General features: G+C 40.0%; 2 protein-coding genes across 4 annotated transcripts; one reads left to right on the forward strand and one right to left on the reverse strand.

Moving 5' to 3' along the window:
- The first annotated feature begins 338 nt into the window (after positions 1–338).
- On the forward strand, positions 339–8,730 carry vrk3 (VRK serine/threonine kinase 3). 3 transcript variants are annotated; one of them, XM_020661231.3, is made up of 15 exons: positions 339–420; positions 1,366–1,583; positions 1,675–1,833; positions 1,947–2,033; positions 2,397–2,537; positions 3,488–3,543; positions 3,755–3,821; positions 5,734–5,818; positions 5,914–6,016; positions 6,117–6,209; positions 6,288–6,420; positions 6,815–6,932; positions 7,059–7,117; positions 7,210–7,346; positions 8,307–8,730. In XM_020661231.3, exons 2-14 carry the CDS (start codon positions 1,367–1,369, stop codon positions 7,344–7,346), a joined length of 1,455 nt encoding a protein of 484 aa, XP_020516887.2. In that variant the 5' UTR covers positions 339–420; position 1,366; the 3' UTR covers positions 8,307–8,730. The 3 variants fall into 3 exon arrangements, with proteins under 3 accessions (XP_020516887.2, XP_020516892.2, XP_065809062.1); XM_020661236.3 differs by lacking the exon at positions 339–420 and adding an exon at positions 1,231–1,255; XM_065952990.1 differs by lacking the exon at positions 339–420 and adding an exon at positions 1,239–1,263.
- A 995-nt stretch (positions 8,731–9,725) lies between these two features.
- Positions 9,726–22,146, reverse strand: LOC110005957 (rho family-interacting cell polarization regulator 2). Its single transcript, XM_020661223.3, has 17 exons — positions 21,992–22,146; positions 19,301–19,381; positions 19,043–19,178; positions 18,844–18,922; positions 18,674–18,697; positions 18,526–18,579; positions 17,039–17,188; positions 16,833–16,896; positions 16,699–16,742; positions 16,484–16,609; positions 15,485–15,633; positions 15,276–15,384; positions 12,884–13,525; positions 12,049–12,800; positions 11,339–11,429; positions 11,144–11,240; positions 9,726–11,066 (listed from the first exon to the last, which is right to left on the reverse strand). The coding sequence occupies exons 3-17, from the start codon at positions 19,132–19,134 to the stop codon at positions 10,996–10,998; spliced, it is 2,544 nt and encodes an 847-aa protein (XP_020516879.2). The 5' UTR covers positions 19,135–19,178; positions 19,301–19,381; positions 21,992–22,146; the 3' UTR covers positions 9,726–10,995.
- Between the last annotated feature and the right edge of the window lie 384 nt (positions 22,147–22,530).

The following is a 22,530-nucleotide window of genomic DNA, read 5'->3' on the forward strand; positions in this document are numbered from 1 at the left end:
TAAATACAAAGCACTTTGAAAACCAACTACATACATGTAGATGACCTTTACTTTATTTTAAAAATGTTCTCCTGGGTTTGCCAACAATTCAGAAACAATTCAACTCTTTCCCAGTCCAGTTATTGATCAGTTGAAGTCCTGCAGATATAAGTCGATTGAATTCTCTCATGATAGTAATTGCAATGAACATGAATGAATTGAAATTCAGACCATTTCCAAATAATCATTCGTGGTAAAGTTCCTGCTTTCAGTCATCGAACCCCAGTAAAAAAATTTCTGTAGTTACCCTGATCTCCTGCTGGGGGCGTTCTTCTTCTAATCTGCTGTAACCACAACAACATTTATTCCGCGAAGAAGAACTTCCTCTCACCAGAAGCTTAATGGTCTGACTGTCGGGAGGAGCCGTGTTGTTTTGAGAAGGTATCTAATACACTTTAGACTTTCTATGACAACTTAATCAAATGCTGAGATGCTTTTTCTTCTCCCAGGCACGTTTTACTGAAAGCCAAGCCTTTTTAACCAAAAACAAAACCACACTTCAGGCCGGAACTGAAGTGTCCTGTTGTTTTGTGTAGTTTTGTTTCAGCTAGCTAGAACATGTTTGGCTTTTGTGTCATTCTTGTTTTCAAGTGAAACTTTGATATTGTTCCTGAAAGAAACATTCACGACCTTTGGGTCCAAAGGTCGTGAATGCAGAGTTATGACATTGAATGCAGAGTTATGACAACAGTTCTTATGAGTACATGATAACACAACATGTTAGTGTAGCTTTTTATAGAAGATTAATAAAAACACATTTGTTATTGAAGAAATCACACAAAGTTGTTTCAAAGGGTAAAGTTCAATGTTTTGTTGGAAGACGAGTCTTACTAAAAGTTTGCTTTGTTAGACATAATGAGAGCATTTGTATGACACTGAATAACTTTTTAAAAAAGATTGTCTTTATTCGTGTCTGTCATTAGTTAATTCACAAAATGATTATTCTCATTTATGGTCTTTTAAGTCTTTTCTAAAATACGTGTGTTGGATTATTTATAAACTAGGGCTGCATTTAAGTGTTATTTTCCTTTTTAATGCAATCAAAATAATTTGTTGCGAAGTTTATCAAATAATAAAAAAAATAAGAAATAATACTTTTACTAATTTACCAGAGCCCACAAATTAAAATTGTCTGCTTTTCATAAATTGAGTCGTTGATGCAGATCTATAAACTGATTTTGCCCTTTGCAGTAACAGCTGGAGCCGCACCAATAATGTGAGAAAGTCTGTGGGTTTATGTATACGCAGAAATAACACTGAAGACAATTTACTTGAGGTTGTGAGGACAACAATGTAAATAACAATACCATTGTTTATCTCTTGCAGAATGCCTTTTCATTTCTGCCCCCAGTGTGGGACAAAGTTGCAGCCTGGTTTTAGATTTTGTCCGTCATGTGGGGAGCAGCTTTCCTCTTCTTTTGGAGAACCTGGAGCTGTGAGCTCAACACCATCTCTAAGTCTCTCTCCACCCAAAAGGAAAGAAGCAGCTTCATCAGTGGTTAAAACGAGCCCTGCTTCAAGCACCAGTTGTGCGCACACAGAAAGTAAAAGTCAATTTCTTGGATATATTTTCAGAGGAGTAACTTGGTGCTATCCACAGACTTTTTAAATATATATTCTGTTTTTTTCTTACAGCCCTCCCATGCACTCTATCAACTGTAGTTACGACTCGTCCTGCGCTGCAAAAGACCCGCAACTCCTTACGTCTCAACAAGGACGTTTCATTCACCTTTAAAGGCGTCCCTCTGCCCATGGTGCCCTCCACTAAACCTGTTGCAGAAGACAGGGTTGAAGGTAATTAAGATGGAACTTTGAGACACTTGTTGGTGGATTCATACGAATAAAATACTTTGTCAGCGTTTGGCAGGTAAAATTTGTATTTGTATTATTTGTATCTCCTACAAAAGCGCACACCGTCCCTTTTCAACATAAGGCAGAGGTAGAGCCAACTTTGAAGCCCTCTCCCTCTACTCCCACCAAATCCCCTCGAAATGGTGAGTTGAAACACAAAACACACACACACCCACACAGTACAGTCCTTTTGAAAAATTGAGTTTGATCTTTTCTCTCATCAATATTGTTTGTGGCTGAATCCACATGTAGTCAGAGGAAAGGCAAAACCCTCCAGCCCTTCTGCGAAGCAGGTGGAAGATAAAGGTGGAAGTAGAGCAGCAGAATCATTAGTACATGGCTCTCTTTCTCTCCCATACTCATCACCAACCTCCAGGTCTCCCTCAAAAAGGGAATAAAATATGTGGTATTACTGTAAAAGGTTAAATCCCTATGCAGATGAAAATGAGCACTTTTTCCATGTAAACATGTTATCGTTTTTTTTTTTTTAACGTGTACAATGCCAGGTAAAAGTAAAGCCAAGAAGGCAAGGCATTCATTTTATGTGGAGCCACTGAATGAAGGAGACGAGATGACAGACACAACAGGAAAAAAATGGAAGCTGGGGAAACTGCTCACACAGAACTCCACAGAGATCATCTATGAAGGTGAGACTTTGTTCATGACGTCAGGGGAAATACAATACAAAATTGTGCATAGTCTATTGTTCTGGCATTGTTCGTATGAATTGGTGATAGTAACTCAGCCTTCACTTTCTATAAACTACCGTGTTGCTCCGCCGTCACTCGTTTATTAACTTCGACAGAGTAAGACACGACAATACACTTCACTGTCTCTTGATCACATGACTACAGAAGTCTTACAGAATGACTACAAATCTTCAAAGTAAAATACATGAATAATCACAGTTAATAACAATATTCCCAAAATGGCCACAAATATATTCTCTGCAATGCTTTAGCAAATTAAATATTTCAAACAATGATATACAAACCTTATTTCTGGAAAATGGCGCTTGCAGAGAGGATTGATTTACCCAGGTGTGGGTGTGCAAGTATTTAAACAAAACAGAACGGTTATCAGGACTGAGAGATGCAGCTGTGTCTGTAAAACCATGTAAACACATTAAAGTGCATTCAAAGTAGTCGAAGATGAAGGCATGCTGCATTTCTTCTAACCAAAAATCAGGAACTGTACATTAAGAAACTGATGGAAAACATGAGAAAATATTTACATTTTTAGAATAAAGTGAACAGTTGACTATTTGTTGAATGAATTCCTGTCCGTTTAAATGTTCTGCACAAGAATGACCTAACCTCAACAGAAAGTACAAAATCCAAAACATAAAAATGATCTTGCTGCAAAGCTCTTCTAAACATTATCTTTTGTTTCATGTATTTGAACTTAACTAGAAGTTCAGTGTCTCATTGGTCCAGCGTACATCATTACAGCAGCAGAAGAAATGGCTGACCTACTTTAGCAGATAAAGATGCATTCGTGTTCGACATGACGTGTCGTTTCCAATGAAAACTGCAATAAATTGTGAAAAGTAGCCTTCATTATCAAAACTGAATATTATTTATTTTGTTATTTTCAGTTTTGCAAACAGTTTCAAGATTCAACTCCAAGGAGTCAAGTCACATCCTCAAACTGGTAAGTGAGGCCTCCAGAGTCGTCGTCAGAGTCTTAAAGTACATCATGAGGCCCTGGGACTGAGATTCCCCCAATAAACAAATGCTTTCCCCATTATGAATTTCTAAACATGTTCCTGTGTTTTAAATGTTCTCTACTTCCTGTAACAAATAAGTCAGTTCTTAAATCTTCCTGAATGAGATCCTTAAGTTGATCTTCTACTTCCTGTCAGGGAGCCAAAGATGGAAGAATCTTCAATGAGCAGAACTTCCTGCAGAGAGCGGCTAAACCTGCATCTGGTGAGCGTTTTGTGTCTTTCCTTTAGAGTTCAACTCCTCAACACTGTTGTCTGTCTAAAAAAAACATGTGCAAGTCACTCGTTTAAGATCGAGGCTTTTCTTTTGCTCACAGAGAATTAAGTCATAATTAATTGTTCTAAGTGACTGCTGAAAGGGAGCTGTAGTATTTGTCCTAACATTGAGTGACTGTAACAGGCTGTTACAGCTACAGGGGTTAAAGGTGAGCTAGACGGTGAGAAGTATTCTGGCAGTTTCTTTTGTGATCTAGATCAGTGGTTCTTAAAGTGGGGGGGTTCACGAGATAACTGAAATGTAAACAATGTAAATTAGGGGTGCAGAAATGCAAAATTTTCTCTAATCGATTACTATTCCCATTGTTAAAGCGAGTACTCGAGTAATCGTTTTGTAGTATCTATTGATTAATTTGAATCTTCGGGATTTTAATAACTGTTAGTAATAGGCCTACTTTGTATTAACATTCAAATTAGGACATTTCTCAACAGACAGCAAACCTCAAATAAAAATCCACACAGACGTATCTTCTCACCGTTTTAACACTTTATTATAATTTAGAGCAGTGAGTGTGGCGAGCAGACGTGCAGACATCAATGCGCACTCATCGCACGTTGAAGCTGTTTTGACAGCAACATTGTGTTAACAAAGACTCCAGTCTGCAGTGTAGAGCACACTTTACTCTGGTAAATAAAGTTACAATAGAACAGATGAACTGTTTCATCTTTCTCCTCTGTGCGTTATGACACACTCGCTCAATCTCGCTCGTCCGTCCGCTATGAGCTATTTCTCCCTATAAGGTTGTTCCGTTTTGTAGTTGTTAAAAGAATAATCCTCTAAAATTCCAAAATATAGGAAAACATCTAGTTATGCTGCTCTGTCCTGGATGATCAAACGTCTTTGGTTTGGCGGGGTAAAGCGGTAATCGCAAAGTGAAAGTCCTTCTTTTTCTGTGGACTAAAAAGACAATTTGAACTGAACTTTCATCGATCATATTGCATATTTTGTTTGTTTGGGACTTTTTGTTCATTGTGAATTCTTAAAGGGGTAAATTAAAGTGATATTTTGTTAGGGTAGCAGCATACGGATCAACAACGGATGCGTTTCAGCACAGAGCCTTTATCAGCGCTTTGTTTGTCATCTATTTTCTTTTTGCACTCCTGCACCTGAAGTTTTATTTCTGTGTGCTCCTTTTTTTCTGTTTTGAATCAGGCCTATCCTAGAACCCACAATGCAACAAGAAACATTTACAAAAATGTGAACTACAATGTCAAACAAAAAAGTCAAATAAAACCTTATCATGAAGTGAAAAAGAACTGAACTTAATGTGTAAACATACTTCAAACTTTTGACCATGACAGCAACAATGTATGTGTCTGCTGCTCTTTACACATAAAGATGTACACACCTGCATGTCTTTTATGAAGTTTTGTGTGTCCACTCAGTGCTCAAGTCGATACATGGAACTTACTTGTATTCTGCTTCAAGCCTTTCGAACAATACATTTCTATATCAAATAATGTTATGGTTTTTAGACTGTTGTCTTCTTCAGTGTTGTACTCTTGTATAACAAGTGTTTGGATAGGTCTATCAGTGTGTGTGTGTGTGTGTGTGTGCTCGGCTGTGCGCTACGTTATATGCCACAACCAGCTCCAGGGACAGTCGTGGCCCCCAGTCTCTGGCACCTTTTATTTGGGGACCACGAGCTGAAAAGATTGGGAACCCCTGATCTAGATACACAGTTTCACACTCTGTCATTCCATCATTTATTGAAAGAAAAGCAGAAAGAGACATGAGCTGATTCAACAGGAACATAACCAGGCCAGTCAGTCCTGGTTCGTCAGAGATGTAACTTATCACTCGTGTTTATCCGCCTATTAAAACGTGTTTGCCTCTCTAGTGGACAAATGGATCAAACTGAATAAGATGGACTTTCTGGGGATTCCTTCCTGTGTTGGTTTTGGTCCTCATGCAGAATCCTACAGGTGTGGAAACAAAACAATCTGTGATTTTTTTTTTTTACACAAGATACAAAATAATCTTTTACTTAAGCTCTTCTTCTTTTTTTTTTTTTAAACAGATTTCTAGTTTTCCCCAACATGGGCCAGTGTCTCCAGTCTGTCATGATGGAGAAAGGCGAGCTTCTGTCAGAGAAAGCTGTTCTTCAACTCGCCTGTAGAATAGTGAGTGTAACTTGTAGGACAGTCCCGAAACCAAAACTATCTACTACCCCCCCCCCCCCCCCCCCTTCACTCAAAAGATAACATGTCTCCCTCCTTGCAGTTAGACGTGCTGCAGTACATCCATTCAAACGAGTACGTTCATGGTGATATCAATGCAGAAAATATTTACATCAAACCAGAACAGAAATCTCCGGTGAGAAATAAACATCTTTAACCTTTCCATGATTTAAGTTTGTTTACCGCTCAGCACTCTTAACTCTTTACGTGTTAGGTATACCTGGTCGGATACTGCCATGCCTTCAGGTACTGTCCAGGAGGGAAGCATGTAGAGTATCGTGAGGCCAGCAGAACACCACACGAGGGCACCACTGAGTTTATCAGCCTCGACGCACATAAGGGAGCAGGTGAGTTACTGATTTCTTCTTCCACTTCGTCAGTGAATCAGATTACATTTTTCTCTACAAGCTGCTGAAAAGCCAAACATGAGGGAGACACCTGCAGTCCTCCCACGGCCCATATGTCTGCAGAAAACACACACACACACACACACACACACACACACACACACACACACACACACACACACACACACACACACACACACACACACACACACACACACACACACACATTTAAAAATCTCTCTCTCTCTGAAGAAGCAGATTGTTGTGTAAAACGCTTCTTTTAAAAAAAATGTCATGTATACATCTTAAGATTAGCTTTATGGTGTTTATTTATCAATGCAAGGTTTGGAGAGTAAACACATGACTTGGTCACTTTGTTGTTTGTCTGCTTCAGCTCCGTCACGTCGCAGTGACCTGCAGTCTCTGGGTTACTGCATGCTGCGCTGGCACACGGGCACGCTGCCTTGGATGGCACTCACTAATCCAGACCAGGTCGCCACACAGAAGCAGAAGTGAGACATTTCAACTTCACACACCTTTGAAACTGCTGCATGCCTGACTAACATATAACATGAAGTAGTTAAATTGGTCGTACATTGTATAGAAAATGCTGATGGCTTGAAAATGTTCTTGTCAAGGTACATGGAGGATGTTTCTGCACTGTTGAGTCACTGCCTAGGGAAAAAAAGAGTTTCCAGTGAGTTGCTTATTTCTTACAACACATAAAAAGTGCCAAGTCTTTTGCCCTTCATAAATATATTTGTGTGTCTGTGTGTGTTTGCGTTGTAGCGGCATTTCAAACCTTCCTGACTGCAGTGATGGCTCTGCAGTACTCTGAGCAGCCTGATTATTCAGTGCTGAAATCCACACTGAAAGACGCTTTACTGGGTCTGGGCGGGTCGCTGGAGCAGCCACTCAGCTTTTAGGTGAGGTGATGCACGAGGGTACGTCTGATCAGCAGCATATTCTGATTTTGTACCATAGAGTCGACACACAAAAGAAAGAAAAGAAAACTAACCTCTGTGAAGTTTTTTTTTTTTTTTCCTGATCACATCAAAACAAGAGATTCAGAACCACAGTGATTGCATGTAACGTTTTTGTGCAATGACACATGATTTTACTGTTTTGAGCTTATGATATTTAGTATTTTTAAATACTAAATAATAATAATAAGGTAAAAAGACCATATCACAAGATATCGCACCTGTACATTTATAATCTCTGGAGGCTCTATGTTAATAATGTCTTCAAGGAAACGTATTTTAGCTGAATGAAGAAACACATTGGCCAGTCTACAGTTCACTGATGATGGCCCTTGCATTTGCAGAATTTTTTGAGTAACAAACTGGTTGTCGTTTCCATATATTTGGAAAAATCAAAGGTGCGTGTGTCAGCAGTGGTGCTTCTGACAGAAAGGGTGAAACCCGTGTAATGTTTTTTAAAGTCTCAGCTGAGTTGACGGTAAACTCTATGGCCTAACAAACGAGGAGAAGATGTATAGCAACAGATGATTAAACTTTTTTTTTTTAAAGTGAAAATACATTTGAAGCTCAGATTAAAACCAACATGCAAAGCTGTCTGGATTATTTCCACATATTGATGTCTGTGCTGTTAGTTTAAACATGGCTAAGATGTTTGAGATTTCTACTTAAAATTGCTGAAGCTCCACTTTTACACTAAATGCTGATTACAGGGAATGAAAAGACTGGATTTAAAAAGGCTGTAACTTGTGCATGACTACTTTAGTTTAAAATATGGGGAACCTGAATGACATATACACAAAATGAGTATTTATAAACTTATAATAGTAGTATGAGAAAATAACCAACTGTTTATTATGATGCTGAAATTGAGGATATTAATGTATTTCCACTTTACTTTCACAGAAACGTACCAAAAGGAAGACCTTTGGAGAATGGAGTGTGTGTGTGTGTGTGTGTGTGTGTGTGTGTTTTTTTCAGATTGTTCGAATCATTACATCTCATTTCAAACTGTTGTCTCACTGACAGCAGAGTGTTGTAAAGTGAAACCTGCAAACATCAGGTTGATGAGTTATTTTTAGGATCATTATTTTAAGAGGTTATGGTGTTGTTGTTTCTCACAGATTGCACTGTAAGATTTTAGCATTTCATGGTCTATTGTGATGGGTGAAGTTTGAATGTTTCCAGTTACATGTTTAGGTGATATTTACACTTTCTTAGATAAACGTGTCACAGTCTTCTGCTAATTTAAGGTTTTAGGTATATGAACTGTTGCTTGTTCCAGCTATATTCTGTTTGATAATGTTTTTAATAAAATCATTTTAATGAAGTGTGTTTTCATCATGTGAAGGAAGAACAGATTTACAACTCTAATGAAACGCATGTTATCCCCACATTTGTGAAGCAAAACGTAACTTTGCTGAACATTTCCATGAAACAAGCCGACACAGAGATGTGGATTAACTCATCAGCTTTGTATTTTTATTTAAAACAGTGTCTTATAGTCTTTGACATTAAGTTGTGTATTCTGTAATGGACACCAGACTACATCATCACTAAGGAGTGTGTTTAAAAATGAATAGATCTTTATGAAAGGTTGGTTTTGTGTTGTGATGTTTGTGCCAAACCACTACACACACACACACACACACACACGGTTTTACTGTTAGGTTGGCAATTACCGTGGGTCTTGTGCTCCAAGGGGACCTTAAGGCATAGGTGCTATAGGCGTGCATCAAATATGAGGTGTACATGTGTTTGAAATGTAAATAAGGTGACCAGAGTGCAATCATAATGTAGTTTCCTTATCCCAAAAATTCCCAAAGGTGGACCCCTGTGATATTCAAACCCCTCAAAAAGCCCCACAATGTCTTCATATCCATGCAAATGATAGTAACTTAGATCTCTATACCAATATTGAAATAATGCATTTGTGGAAAACTGCATGCAAAATGGAATGGTGTAAATAAAAGTGAAAGATTTGTGGCAGAACAGATATGACACCTAAAGAGAACATCATTAAAATGTTGATGTTTAGAAGTTACACCTGGCTTACAGACATTTTTTATCTTTTTAAATGTGGTGACTATGAGTTGTTGAAGAGTAAGTACTGTTGGGTATATGTGTGTGTGTATATTTGTTAATAATTCACATTTGGTGATGTCCTGTATGTCTTTGTTAACTGAAAAGAGATGCTTCAAAATGTCTTTATCTAGATATGATTGCTTTCACTAAAATAGGCAGGGCCTCATATTGAACTACACCTGGGGTCTATAAATTACTTTCACCGCCCCCATTACTTCATTCAACACAACAGCAGACATATTTGTTTTAAAGAAACCTTTATAAAGTTTAAACATTTCTGAACATAAACATTTGAACATTTCAAGACATATACAATTCTTTATATGAAACAGTAAATATCTCTTATTGTGCACACTCTCAAAGTAATTCAGAAAATAAACACTGTTTTCTTCTGCCTTATCTCTCCTGTCGTGGCATTTTAAACCTTTCATCTCTGAGGCACTTTCTGAATGAGGGAGGCTTTTGTAGAACAACGGAAAGCATGATACTGAAAAGACTATAGCGCCCCCGTGAGGCGGCTTTTGTACACAGCTACAGACCCGACGGCTTCCTCACACAGGAGCTGAGCTTACACACTTCAACTGAACGTTTGAGCTTTTATACAGACATGCTGGCAGTGTGAGGCAGCTACACATGCACGTTTAAATATAGGTTTACACTGATTGTTAAAACAAGACCAAAATGAGTATGACTTCTTTCCTTCATGTGTTTTAGTCCTTCCTAGTACAACTTATGTTCCTGGTGTTGCTTTGAAGGTTGAATTCTGCACTTGGTGTGTGTTTCTGAATATTCTCAGTATCTGTCTCTGAAAAGATCCTCTTGAGCATTCCTGTTTTGGAAATGACTTCATGTCCACAGCACGTCGATAAAAATCTTCAGACAACATCACGCTCACGAGCTCTTTCCCTCTCCCACTACATGGAAAGAGCTCTGGGCTGAACACTTATTTAACACTGAAAAATGATAACCTCCATGTTTTGTTTTTTTTTACATCCACAAATACTGATATTTTTTTGACCATTGCAGTGTAGCTCAGTGATTGTATGCTTTTCCGCAGATCAAAGAAGTCCATCTACTTGAGCGTCTTTAACGGTTACAAACTATTGGATTAAGTCATAAATGCACTGTAATAAAAACAAAATCAAGGCCGCTTTTAGCTGTTCCTGAAATGTTTTGGACATTGAATGTTCACACAACAGAAACACTTTTTGAAAGTGTAAACAAAGTGGTGTCCCACTTAAACCCAGGCAACGTGATGGAGGGAAAGAAAGAGGACTTATTATATTTAGTGGGTTGGGGACTTTGAGTCATGGCTGAGGTGCAGAAACCTCGAGGTTTATCATTCTCGGTCAGAACAAGGCAAATATGTGCACAAACTCTGCCCTGACGGGAGAGCCTGTTTGTCTGAGCAGTAAGTGGATCATCCTCAAGGCCTCCAGCCCCGCAGAGAGAGAGAGGAGACGGGGATCAGTGGGGGAGGAATGGTTTAGAATTAGGTCCCACTGTGTCATTAAAAGACAGTAGTGGCCAAATGTCCCGGGGTAGTGGAACGCTCCTCCTGATCATGTGACCGCTCCTCTTCTGAAAGATTAAAAACAGGGAAATTAAAAACTTCTGTGGTCAAAAGAACAACTGCAGACTTTGTCTTCAGCGCTCACCCTTCTCTTCATCTCCCTTTTCCTCGCTGTGATCCTCCAAGTCCTCGGATCTATTTATCCGCCGCAACCAGTCCTGCACATCCTCCACGCTTGACTCCTTTTTAAACATGTTTTTTTTTTTTCTTTTTAAGTTCATTTGAAAACAAAAAAAAAAAAAAACCTCAAAGACTACAATTCAGCAGATCAACTGGTTACCTGTGAGTCAGAGAAACAATCTTCATCTGAGTTTCTAAATCCTTCTGGGGCTTCCATCAGGATCTCCAGTTCCCCTCCTTCCTCATCATCGCTGCAGAAGAGACAAAGAGGATGAGCACAGTGGTTAAATACGCTCCAATAAAACCACTGAACTCATCACTGTACCAAGAGGAATGTCTACACTGAGGGAAATACTCAAACCTGTGACTCCATGTTTGAAAGGAAAAATCTGGATGTTTTTTTTTCATTTCCCTACAGTACACGCTTACACATTTTGTTTGGAAATGTTGGCTTTGCCACCCGGGCTGACCGGACATCTATGTGGTCATATATAGCACACTGTTGTTGAGTCAGCTCTTAAAACAAATACAAATTATGTTTAAAAAAAAAAGTGTAGACGAATCATGGCATATTCTAAACTGAAAAAAAATAGCTAGTGGAGGCTCAATCAGAGTGTTACTACAGTGTGCTACAAGTGGAGTAGTATCTATCACGAGGTCTTCTTTTTAAAAACCTTGTGTTAATGCAGCTTCAAACGAAGCAGGAAATTAAAATTATGCTCATGAAGTTTATTGTGAAACATCCAAACAGACATTTGTTAATATGAATTACTTCAAATGATCAAAGTGCATGCAGGGCGATCTATTAGGAGTTCAACAATGACACGCCCAAAAAAGAAAAAAAAAACAATGGTCATACTCAACACTGACCTTCTTCCGGAGTAAAATTCCTTTTGTTCCTCCACCAACTCGTCCACCGCAATCTTGTTTTGGCTGATTTCATCTTCCTTCTTTTCCTCTTCCTTCAACGTCTCTTCACTGTTGTTTGGGGTCTGTGCATGTTGCCCATCATCGTCATCATGCTCCTCTTTCATTTCTTCCTCCACTGCCTTGTCCTCCATTTCTTTTTGGTTCTCTTCAACTCGCCCGTGCTCCTCCTTTTCTTCTTCTTCTACTGTTTCTTTCTCCATGTTCTGTTGGTCCCCTTCATCTTGCCCCTTTTCATCCTCTTTTTCTTCATCCTCCACTCTATCGTTCTTTAGCTTGTTTTGGCTCTCCTCCTCCTGCGACTCACCTTCCGCCTCCTCCTTTTCCACTTCTTCCATTGTCTCTTTTTCCGTTTTCTGTTGTTCCTCCTCATTTGTCCCATCCTCCTCCTCCTCCTCCTCCTCCTCGTTTTCTTTTTCCCCTACTGTTTCTTCATCCATTTTGTGCTGCTCCTCTTTCTCTTGCTCGTCATCATCCTCCTCTTCCTCCTTGTTTTCTTCTTCTACTGACTTGTTCTCCAATTTCGGTTGTTCCTCTTTATCTTGCCCATCATCCTCTTCCTTTTCTTCTCTGTCCTCCTGTTTTTGCTCCTCGTCCTCGTCCTCTTCATCGAGATCAGAGCAGTTGAGAAAGTCAAAACTTTCAAGGGCTGTCTCGAGCTCCTGAGTGAAACTAGATGAAGTAGGAAAAGGCACCTGCAGGGAGAACAAATGCAGGTTTTTAAATTGTTCTTGTTTCACATTGTAAGAAATCAGAATAAATGAATAACACAGCTCACCGTTGAAGCATCCTCTGGTTGTTCTGACTTCTGGATGGATGGATGTGGCTCACTGTGTTTCTCTGATGTTTCTACCTGGTGGTGTTCCTCTCCTGCTGCTTCAGTGGTGTCGTCCTCTGCTTCAGTTTGTCGAGCGCGCTCTGATGACTGCTCGGGTGCCTCATCCTTTACCTCCTCCGCTGAAACACACACCTGAGGGACGCCACTTTCGGACACATTTGTTGTCTCCACCAGTGACACAGGAGCTACAGAGGAAACATCGGGGCATGAGCAGCTGAGGTCTGCTGAGGTTTCAGAGACATCAGCTGATTGGACAGACGCTCTGTCAGTCACACTACAGTCTGCACTCCTCTGCTCTGCGTGAGTCTGCAGGTGGCCGTTTGGCACGGCGTCTGTCTGAGAGAAAACCTCCCCTCTCTCTGTCTCATCCTCCTCTTGGTTGGAGGAGAGCGACGGCGTCGATGCGCTGGACCTGTGCGGCGTTAATGACAGCTGAGAGGTGAGAGTGGTGGGCAGCATGTTGGAGGCTGTGAGTCTCTGAGCATGGTGAGCCAGGGCAGGACTGGACGAGTCATCGGAGGATTCAGAGGAGTTGGACCAGACCGTCCCGTTCTCCATTTCGCCTTGTCGCTTCAGAAGAGACTGAGACACAGAGAGAACACAGGTTAGACATATTTGTGACTACTTTGTTGGCTAACAACAGGACGCTATTTCAGACTATGTGTCATTGTTGTTCATATAAATTTGATAAGTATTACTGATATTGTATTTGATCCAGTGGTTCTCAAACTGGGTTTTAGAGACATGAAAGGGAGGCAACAGAGGACTAAAAAATATGAAACAGAACTAAAGTCAAATGAAACTGTTTCAATAACATGTTGAGAACTTTACATTTCCAGCTTAGTGAGATTTATTCCAAGAAAATAAAAGTTCAGCAGACAAATTTATGATACGAAAGAAAGAATTTAAAATGATCTCCTTTAAACCTGAAAACTTGTTACAGTATCGCAGTAATGCTGTGTTACAGCTCACATTGATTATGCTTGTTCTGATGCTCATTTTAGGAACAGTTTGAATGGTTGATAAAAAAAGAGAAAAATCTTTGAGAACCACTGGATTCACAACTACTGTCATGTTCTATTAACATGTAACTTCATTGCATTCATTGAAAATCACTAAAGTTGTTTGAAGTCATCTAACAACACCAGACATTTAATGATTGGAGCTTTACACTCAGATTAAGGTGTTTGTTGAATCACCATGGAAACTGAATAACGTTCAGCTTTTGAACCAGCAATATTTTGTAGGCAGATGTAACGCATCATTTTGGGTTCTGCTTGACTTTTGATTAGTTGTTCAGGCTAATAAAATGCTAATTAAAGTACCAGCTCTTTCTTAATTTGATATAAACACAATAAAATCATCACTATAAGTGAAATGGATCACAGAATCTGGATCCACTGACAACAGCAGATGGAATAAACATACAGAGAGAGCTATCTTCCCCAGGAAAAAGTTTTTGAACTTTGTTATTTCAAAATAAACAATAAAAATGGATTAGAACAAATTTAATCCATATTACATCTTTTACTGCTTTTGTTGTTGTTTTGTATTCTTGTTTTTACTCTGCAGCACTTTTGAGATTTAAAAAAAAAATGTACATCATAAACTTATTATTATTTTTTCTAATCCTGGATCTGAATAGAAGTTTACTCAAATACTGATTCAGATGAACAACACATTTGTCGACTTACTTCCACATGTTGATTGATTTTTGTTAATGAATTTTGTTTTACTCTACTTTTTGATTTCATGCTAAACTACAGCTACAACTACGTCCCAACACACCGACTGAAAAGAGGTGAATCGGGGTGTCGTGCGGCTGATTTCAAAACGTGAGGATGCCATCCTTTCCGTCATGACGTTGAGGAAATGCTCCATCAGCGGGCGGCTGTGTCTGGGCCAGACACGAGGCATGCTCTTCACACGAGGTGAGGAAGAGGAGGGATATATTGGAGTTCTACTCAACCACTATTAAACAGCTACAAGGACCACAGCTCCGTTCATACATGCTGCTGTCACACGTCCCGCTACCGCTGTCATTCAATCTCTGCACGCCACTCCCACAACCACACGACCTCACACACACTGCTCTGTGAACATCCTCACACACATCAGTGCTATTGCTACACATCAAACAGTTGGGGAGCAGCTGAAATAGAACAAGCCAGTAAAATGACAGTAATAATAGCCATGAGTAAGAATAATGGCAAACAGAGAATGTGTACGTGTAGTAAAGAGAGAGTTTACAGACCTTTGACACAAAAGATAAACATGTGGTGTAACATGAGAGCTGTGATGGAGATGTGATTTATCTTTGAATGTGACTCACATAAAACACCTGCTCTCGCATAGAGGGCGTGTCAGGAGGGCTCTGATTGGACAGCAGCCGCTTGGAAACCGTACTGCTAGACGATGTCTGGTCATCCTTATCAAACGGACTGAAAACAAATAGGCCGAGGGAATGAGAAACAGAGCAAAATGACATGTGTGAAAAAATGAGTAAAATAACAAGGAGCTGCAGCCTGCATGTTCATATACCTCCAGGTGACCTCCAAGTTCAGCTTGACTGTCCCAAGGTCGTTTATATCCACAGCGAGCGTCTGAGGAAGTGGGCAGAACAGGTCGAGCATTTCGCAGGACACACTGCCCACCACCACGTGATTGGCCAGGCTCTTCAGCTCCGTCACCTTGACAACCAAAGCAAGTAAACGTCACAGACATGAGATCATGGGAATATAACACAAAAGGGAATGTAAACTTAAGAGAACATTGTTGTGAGAATACATGTAGTTGTTTCAGGGATACGACTGTCAAATACTGTAGATATATATTTCTTATGGCAAAAACAAAACATCTTTATGGCTCTTAACACAGAACATGTCAGGGTTAAGGAATCAATAAAGGATCATCTAATGTTATTATATCTTATGAAAAGAGAAAAAAACTCAAATGTAAGGTTGTCTGTGTAGCCAAAGCCTGATAAAGGTGATTCATAAGTATTTTAGAACTTCCTTCTTAAAAAAAAAAGGGTAATAAAAACACATTTATAAGGAGACACACCCAGTGGGAAAATCAGGGATACCAATGTTTAAAATAACAATTTAACGTTGATGTTTTGAGTCTGTTTTGCGAATGAGCTCTGTGATTGGATGCCGCTTAGCTGGTCGATTAAGGGGAAGAGACATGTTTCTGTAGTTTAATTTGAGTCAGTCGACTTCCTGTAAACATTCACTAATGCAACAAATATGTATTAAACCTCAGCTGAATATAGTCTGGAACAAATAAACCATTTCTGGCGGTTTGAGCTACATTTGCTCTAAATTCGTCCAGTTTTGGAAAATGATTTAGCCTTGTGACCTGTTTTTAAGGATTACCACCTTGAGTCAGAGCCAGTGGGTTTTAAGTCCAGGTGGCAAAGAAAGAAAGAGAAAGTTCCACATGTTTTTCCTGCTGTATTTATTGGAGTTGTTTACAATAACAAACATGTAAAAAAAATAGCAGAAATACAAAAATTCCTTCTTATAATGGTTTCATTACCTTGATTGACAGCAGTTCTGTGACGAGAGGCAAGAAGATGTACTCTTCACTGTCCCATATCTGCTTATTGCTGACTTCAACGCGGCCTCTTAGCCTCCAGCGTTGTCTCCCGTAACGCATTAAGACCTAATGGGGCCAAAAATAGATGATGTGAGGCAGCAAACACAGAGACTCTCTCAATATCTGTCTTCAAGCTATGTCATCATTTCTCTCACCTCATACTGGTCACCAGCACACAGCCGTGCAAAGCCTGCGAGGCCTGAAACATCCACAAAAGACGAGTGAAATGAGAACTGGACAAACACAGTGAAGTCAAGAGGAAGTCACAAGATAGTAGAAAGTGACGTACCCTTCATCTTGACATGAAATTCTCCCATCTGGCTTTCGATTTCACTCTCAAGTGAGCACATGTGCTGCAGTAACACATAGTTGGAAGGGTTTAGATGATATCATAGTGATTATTTATATGTTTATAAAGTAGACAGTCTGATATCAAAAACAAAGTTTAACACAGATCAGTCATACAAACACATGAAGCTCAGGTCAGTTACTTGCCTCTGTACATTCCCTGTAGCCCTTGTTAGCTTCACTAAGGCTCTCTCTGGCCTCCTTGCTGCCGCTGGCTGAATTAAAGGCCGCCACCATCTTACTTGCTCCATCACGCAGTCGCCGCTGTATACAGTAAGCATCATACAGCTCTTCAACCTGGAAAGGGACATGACAGTATTATACAGAGTTGTTCAATACAATGGACCATCACCCGATGAGAGGAAGAGATTAAATATTGTATGAATGAACGTCTGGCCTCATATGAAACATCCCTTATTGGATTATTCAGACACCTTAAAGAAAACATTTCTGAATGCCAGCACACTGAACCAAACAATCAAACAAATACAAATACAAAAATGATACAAAGATAAAGTATTCAATTCAACATTAAAAAAAAAACAGGTGTAACACAATAATTACCTGATACCAAAAAAAGAGACAAAAGAGGGGCAAGAGTGAGAGACAGGCAGACAGAGAGAGAGAGAGAGAGAGAGAGAGAGAGAGAGAGAGCGAGAGAGAGACTGCATGCTTTCAAATATGTACATCACTTCTTATGTTATGCTGTGTAAAAATCCACTCTGAGAGGCGACTATTACGCATAAGTTGTGTTGTGTTTCCTCCTGTTCCAGGCTTTATAAAGACATTTATTGTTAATATATTTCTCTCAGTGTTTTTGTTTTGCTTTCTCTCTCAGCGTGTGTACATTTCACCTCTGGGGTATAAACATCATGCTTCACATCATTTTGAGCTAGCTATTAGCTACCCTCAAAATTAACTGATGCCAATTTTAGAGTCAAAGATTCAGGAGACACATGTTGCAGACAGAAGAATTGTGTAAAACATAAAGTAAAGAACAGTAAACTGTAAGTTATAGCTTATATGCATTATAATATTTAATTATTCATAGCACTATATATCGTTATTGTAATATTGAACTATGTAATCGCACATTGAATTTCTTTCTAATATCTACATATACATCAGGCAGCAAGCCACTTCAGCATTTGGTTGAAGTTGTGTTTTTGTTCTTATAAATGTGTGTCATATATTATATTTCCTCTCCTTTTTGGCTCGGTTTTGTTCTCCACTGACTCCTGAAGTAAATATCTGCCACTGTTGTCCCTAAACACTGAGATAATCCTCCTTTAGTTTGATGCAGAGCAGACAGGTTAGGGGGAGTTTTTTCACAGCTCTTTACTATATCAACATAAACAGCCGTCTAATGCATCTGAAACACATTTTGTGAAAGTTGTGAGAAGGAATAAAAACTGTAAAGTAGTGACCAGCACAAACCAAAACAATTATTAGTTAAAGAAAACATTGGAAGTCAGACTCTCTGAGATGTTCCGCCATGAAAAATAACATCTTTCATGTCACACATTGTCCTTTCAGTCATTAGTTAATTTTTTTTTTTTTCAATAATTCCATCTTTAAATAATGAATGTATTTACTTATCCTTTATTAAATGGATTCTTCATCATGATACACACCTTACTGAGGTGGAATTCCAAGCGTCGCATAAACCTCTCTATGGCCTTTACTTGCTGCAAAATGAAAACAAACCGATTGTTAAACATGACAGACTAACAGGAAAATGTTATCTTGACATAAGGTTTCAATGCTGTGAATGAAACTAACCTTATCCTGCTCGTACAAAGAACCCTGCAAAGAAAACAACAAGAAAACATTCAGCACATCAAACAGTCTCATTAACATCTAGTCCAAAGACGGGAAATGACAACATGCAGGCCAGTACAGACTGACAGATGATACTGGTGTGACTGGTTTCTATCAAAATGAGCTCTCACCAGTCGCCCATTCCTCTTGTTTTCTCTGATCTGCTGACCCAGACTCTCCAGCTCCAGCTGGTGGACCTGCAGGTACGACCTGACAGCAAGAAACAGTCCATTACTTTTACGGCTCTTCTTCATTTTGAGTCTTTTCCTGCGTCACAGATGATATTTCACCATAATGAATGCAAACAGTGCCTGAGATGTGTTTACTCACTGTAAGCCTCTGCGTAAGGCAGCGTACACTTCATCTAGCCGCTCGGGCTGGGGGTTTTTCGTGGGTGGCAGTTTTGTAGAGCCTGTGAACATCCTGCTTCCTTACAAGGCACGTTTTTTTCTTGGATCAAACAGGACTGAGGGAGGTAGAAGCAGAGAGATACAGAGCATGGGATCATTTCTGATAAGGCCTCTGTGATTTGTTCTGTTACATTCAAAAGGGACATCAATGAAGCCAAAAATATAGAGCTCTGCTCACCTGCTAAGAAGAGGGAAGAACTGTAGCATGCTTGGAGCGTTAAGTGTTGCGTTGTGTCTTTAACAAACAGAAGGACATGTCCTGTAATTGTACAAAAATGGGATGTTAGAGAAAAAAAATTCCAACGCTCGCCTCTTACGTCGACTCTACCTGACAGGATTTCTGCTTCTGCTCTGTGATTATCAAAGATTTTTTTATAACAACTGAGGTCACAAGAGGATAAACTGTGGGGAAACAGAGGATAGAAACCGCTCTTTCACTTCCTTGGTCTGGCTACTCTGTTTTGTTTAAAGCCTGTTAGCGACAGTGACATGCAATGCAGCAGCCACAGAGACTGACAAAAGCACTGAGTGCAGTCTGCCTTTGCTTCTCTTCCTTTTCCTTCCCCACTTCTCCAACCCCCTCCACATCCAACACCCGAGTACAGGAAGTCTCGTGGCTGACTCTACACAGGAAATTCAACATCCAAGTTTGGCCCAAGAATATAAAACCTCTCTTCCACCGTGTGCAACGGTGTAAATTCTGACTCTTTCGACAGCGAGTTTAAGGAACGTGAAGATTATGCCATAGTACAGGGAAACTGGAGGAAGAGAGGGTCGTGCCCCGGCTAATCTAGCCACAAAAGAGATTACAGACTTAACCCACACTAAATCTGTCAAGCAGGAGCCAAACCCATATTAACACATGGGATCTGTGAATGAGCCAGCACGAAGCAGAGCAACTGGTGACATCTGCTCTCCATTGTCTTTCACAAAAATCCAAACCAGGAGAGAAATCCGTCTGATTGGATCACTTTTTGCTGGGACAGGAAACAGAGATTACATTTTTATATTGTCGTTAACTTATGATACTTCTGATATCAAAATATACACCCTGTATTTCCAATACAATCTTGCCACACAGAGTGGATTTGAGAGTGTGAGGGTTGGGGGGGGGGGGGGGGGGGGGGTAACCAGGTCGGGGGGTCCAGTTAAACCACTAATCTTGGAGGATTAACTGGAGTTCGTCAGGGTTTGGAAAAAAAAGAAGGTGCAACACCATCAAGCTTTTACAGATAAAACACCCCACAACTTTTGCCATTCAAGGGCCATGAGCAGGCCTCGGACCTGCACCCTGAGGTGGTCACAGCTACTACCCCCCCCCCCCCCCCCCCCCCCCTCACACACACACACACACACACACACACACACACACACACACACACACACACACACACACACACACACACAGAGTCCTGAGCTCTACCTGAAGCCCAAACAAATGCTCAGCAGACTCCAGAATAGTACTGATAGTTATGAGTGAGTGTCACCCAGTCTCCTCCCCGTCAGATGTGCTGTTAGCCCGTTCCTTATACATTAGAGGTCATTAACAGGATTAATTCTCTCCACTGGAGCAGAGCGAACAAAGAGGACACTGTTTCCAATCACCTCACAAGACTGGAGTTTTGCGTAAAAAAAGAAAAAAGAAAAAGCCTTTCATGCACTGGCAGCATGCATAAGTACTTGTAGCCTTGTTCAGACATTAGCTTGTTTCTACAACAATCTCAGAAGCACTTTGGGCCCCTCCATTAAGACAAATGAAATGGGCTACATCTAACTATCATTCTCACAATCCGCTTGTATACTTTAATAATCGATTTATTGTTTAATCATTACATCGTCTAGAAACTTAAAAAATGACCATGTTAATATAGTCTAAGGATTGGAAATAGAAATGTTGTGAAACAGCAGCAATTATTCACTTCTGATGTATTTTAACCTAAAAGATGACCTCATTTATGTATGAACCAAAACAGTGTTCATGTTCTCCTGCTTGACTATCTATTAATACACTGCCAAATAAAACAACAACTGGACATCACAATGTATGAAAGTCAAAACGTGATGCATTATTTTATTTGACCCACTGCCAAACAACAAGGCACAGTGTGTTATAATACACACAGGGAAGTGAAAGTAATGTAAGGGAAGTTTAAGGATGAATCATAATCGATCCGTTTAGCCACTAATCATTTCAAGTACATTCAATGTGTATCACTTGGATTTATAAAGTGTAGATAGACTGCTATAAAGATAACACCCCATTAAACCCCCTGTTCATCCAACACTTTGTGGTGTCCCAGTGTGTGAGCCGGAGGAGGAAGAAGGAGGAGATGGAGGATGAGAGGTAATGGTGTTATAACAAAAAGCAACTACTTCGATTCCAGATTAGTGGATTAGCCTAACCCAGAAGAAGCAGGCCACTGAGTCGGATAAACAGGTTCCTACAACACAGCCAGACTCTTCAAGGCACTTCAAGTTAAAGCAGCAATGATGGAGTCTGAACGACAAACTTAGCAAACGGTGTCGTGCCAGATTTTGTATACCGTCCATATCCGACCCCAGGCAGCCCCCCCCCCCAAAAAAAAAGCTCATCACAGGCCACAGAAAGTCTGTCCCGGTCCGTAACAAGGACCACGGCCGCCCACTCCCCTGAAATAATCACCCCCAACAACTTATAAGAAACACGTAAACGCCAGCTGATGAAAATACAAGTCAACCACAGCCAGCTGGCGGATACAATGTCGTCAACATCACGGGAAAGCAACTTCACTTCGGACTGACTCAAGCCCGTGAAAATTTTTCACCAGGCTTCATATTTTGACCTTGGTGGTATAAGAAGCCCCCCTCTACCCACCCTCTCCTCCCCTACCTCTGTTTAAATGTCCGACAACCCGGAGGATATGTCCAGAGTCTCATTTCCAACGCGATGCTCCACGCAGTTAGCAGAGGTTTACAGTTATTCTGGGCGCTGTCCCTCTCCTGGATTTCGCAGTTTTTTGTCCACAGTCAAGCGAGCAGCGGCTACGTGAACACATCCGGGGAAGATTTTCATAATAAAAGAAAAATCATTATACGAAGCCAAATTTGCACGGGGTTTGCCAAGCTTCAGTTTGTAGTCATTACAGTAATCTATTAATACATTCAAGTTGAAATAGTCCAAATGCCAGATTTTTTTTATTTATTTAATGGTACATACAGATGCTGAACTAAAGTGGCCCAGGAAGGCACTTACCCCTGTGGTACACTGCTAATTATTATTTTAAAAAATGTATTAAAATATATAGTTGTTTTTTTTTTAAATGGGTATAGCTACGATTTTTTTATTAATAATAACATCACAATTTTTTCCACATGGTTTATTTTTCCCATCATTTGTACCTCCTATCTATTTGTTGTTCCTGTTCTTTA

The sequence above is a fragment of the Labrus bergylta genome, chromosome 3, assembly GCF_963930695.1.
Source record: "Labrus bergylta chromosome 3, fLabBer1.1, whole genome shotgun sequence".
NCBI classification, from domain to species: Eukaryota; Metazoa; Chordata; class Actinopteri; order Labriformes; family Labridae; genus Labrus; species Labrus bergylta.